Source organism: Perkinsus marinus (assembly GCF_000006405.1).
Source record: "Perkinsus marinus ATCC 50983 genomic scaffold scf_1104296946936, whole genome shotgun sequence".
Taxonomy (NCBI): domain Eukaryota; phylum Perkinsozoa; order Perkinsida; family Perkinsidae; genus Perkinsus; species Perkinsus marinus.
In genome coordinates, this window is record NW_003210794.1 from 1 (window position 1) to 2,943 (window position 2,943).

General features: G+C 54.8%; 1 protein-coding gene across 1 annotated transcript; it reads right to left on the reverse strand.

The window, feature by feature from the left end:
- Positions 1 to 245: 245 nt before the first annotated feature.
- Positions 246 to 2,039, reverse strand: Pmar_PMAR028440 (calcium-binding tyrosine phosphorylation-regulated protein, putative; the record flags this gene model as incomplete). Its single annotated transcript, XM_002779500.1, has 1 exon — positions 246 to 2,039. One exon carries the CDS (start codon positions 2,037 to 2,039, stop codon positions 246 to 248), a length of 1,794 nt encoding a protein of 597 aa, XP_002779546.1.
- Between the last annotated feature and the right edge of the window lie 904 nt (positions 2,040 to 2,943).

Here is a 2,943-nt window from a genome sequence, read left to right on the forward strand (position 1 = left end):
TTGTTACCTATCTCCAGTCCGATTAAGCGTCGCTCTTACCCACTAGTATACTCACTGCAAACTCGACAAACTCATATTGACATTGTTTGCTACACGTAGAATCACTAATGAATATTGGCAGATCGACTCAATAGAGCAATATTGAAAACAGTCTTGGATATTGGGCTCACCTTGTGTGAGGAGTCGTAATATTTCAATGATGAAATTTCAAAATAGTGGATGAAAATTTTCAAAATGAAGTGTATTTATAGCAGCCTGATCATCGACGGGACAGTACTCTCGACAGCGGAATCCTCAGTAGTCTCGACAGCGGGAGCCTCGGTAGTCTCGACAGCGGGAGCCTCGGTAGTCTCGACAGCGGGAGCCTCGGTAGTCTCGACAGCGGGAGCCTCGGTAGTCTCGACAGCGGGAGCCTCGGTAGTCTCGACAGCGGGAGCCTCGGTAGTCTTGACAGCGGGAGCCTCGGTAGTCTTGACAGCGGAAGCCTCGGTAGTCTCGACAGCGGGAGCCTCAGTGGTGTCACTGCATTCTATTGGCTCGCCTTCGCAGTCGTCAACATCGGAGTAACAAAGACTTTCCCCAGAATCGGCTATGCCGAAACATACTGACGGAGCCAACCAAGTCTTGCAGTAAGACCCGGAATCAGAATCCCGGCAAGGCCCGAACTCATTACAAATCTTCATGCATACTTCAGTAGTATCGGCAGGAGCCTCAGTGGTCTCGGCAGGAGCCTCAGTGGTCTCGGCAGGAGCCTCAGTGGTCTCGGCAGGAGCCTCAGTGGTCTCGGCAGGAGCCTCAGTGGTCTCGGCAGGAGCCTCAGTGGTCTCGGCAGGAGCCTCAGTGGTCTCGGCAGGGGCCTCAGTGGTGTCGACCGGGCCCTCCGTTTTCTCGACTGGCGACTCCGTTGTCTCCCCAGGAACCTCAGTGGTCTCGACAGGAACCTCAGTGGTGTCGACAGGAGCCTCAGTGGTGTCGACAGGAACCTCAGTGGTGTCGACAGGAACCTCAGTGGTCTCGACAGGGGCCTCAGTGGTGTCGACAGGGGCCTCAGTGGTGTCGACAGGGGCCTCAGTGGTGTCGACAGGGGCCTCAGTGGTGTCGACAGGAACCTCGGTAGTTCCGACAGGCTTTCCAGTAGTTTCGACAGGAGCCTCAGTGGTCTCGATCGGAACCTCAGTGGTCTCGATCGGAACCTCAGTGGTCTCGATCGGAGCCTCAGTGGTCTCGACAGGAACCTCAGTGGTCTCGACAGGAACCTCAGTGGTCTCGACAGGAACCTCAGTGGTCTCGACAGGAACCTCAGTGGTCTCGACAGGAACCTCAGTGGTCTCGACAGGAACCTCAGTGGTCTCGACAGGAACCTCAGTGGTCTCGACAGGAGCTTCAGTCGTCTCGATCGGAGCCTCAGTCGTCTCGATCGGAGCCTCAGTGGTCTCGATCGGAGCCTCAGTGGTCTCGATCGGAGCCTCAGTGGTCTCGACAGGGGCCTCAGTGGTCTCGACAGGGGCCTCGGTGGTCTCGAGAGGAGCCTCAGTGGTCTCGACAGGGGCCTCAGTGGTCTCGACAGGGGCCTCGGTGGTCCCGACAGGGGCATCAGTGGTCGTTGCGTTCGAAGAACTAGCATCCTCAGAACAAGTATACGGATCACCGTCGCATCCCTCGATCTCGCCGCCGTAACATACCGACCCATCAGACTTCACCTTGATACCGAAGCACACAGGAGGATCAGCCCACACTTTACAATAAGAACCAGACTCTGAGTTGTAACAGTTCTCGATGCCATTACACACATCAGTGCAGCTCGAGCGGTACTCGTCATGGCATGATACCGGCGATAGATATGTATCATCACAATCGGCATCAACTCCATAGAAACATGTAGAATTGTCTTTGTGGTACAGGCCATGGCACAGGCCATTATCCTTGCAGTAGGAAACATCACAACCAGTAGTGCCCTCGCAGAGGCTGTCGCATATGTCTTCACCATAAACACCGGCCACGTAGACGGCGAATGCGGAGACGATCAGACTAGAGAACATTCGGAAAGCCAGAGGAACTACAAAGCACCACCATGAGCCAAAGCCATGAGAAGCAGCTCGCAATGGTTAACATCAGTTCAATGTGGTCAGCTAGACCGTTACATGACTACGCCCGAGCGTTTCAGAGATGCTCGAAATGACCGCGCACGCCTAGGTACGGTACGAAGCGTTTGGCGGGGTCGAACGCGAATGCCACGAGTGCATTGCTGCATCCGAGCATCGACACCCGGGGAGTCGTTGTGAGCCAAGTGAGAGGGCGCCCGTCACACCGACCCTCAAGGACAGAATTGACAACACAAAAATGATTAGGGATCAATTAACGAAAGTGTCATCGTCAATGAATGGGGGCCGAGCCGCTCAAGTCCGCGGAACCTTCCGGAAGAACCGACGCGAAGACACCATCTGCAGAGTCTCGCCATACCAGAAACATTCCATGGTAACTGAAAATGGCACGGTCGACCCGAGGCTCGAGAACCATCACAATTTAACTGATGAGTATTCAAGGAACATATGAAATCCACCGTGGTAGGTGAAGAGAGCCCTCGAAGACCTTACCCAACGTTGGGCGGGTCTCCTTCGGCAACTTCCGCCCTTATAGTCTTGGTCCCACTGTCAAGGACAATTTGCGTGCCGGAAACAGCTGTGACAGACGCCGATACGAAAGATGTATCTGGCAGGAGGCGATCCTATTTGGTAGCAACACGACCAGCGCTCACCTCCGTCCTCTGCAGCACTCGTGTGTACTGTCTCGTACCGTAAACCCGTCGTATCGTCGTCATCCTGCGCTTGTGTCGGCACCGGTTCTTCGCCAGAACTACTAAGCGTGATCGCACTCTGCGGGGTGATCTCGAGGATCGGTTGTACTCCTTCATGCATCGATTGGGTTACAGATACCACCGACCCT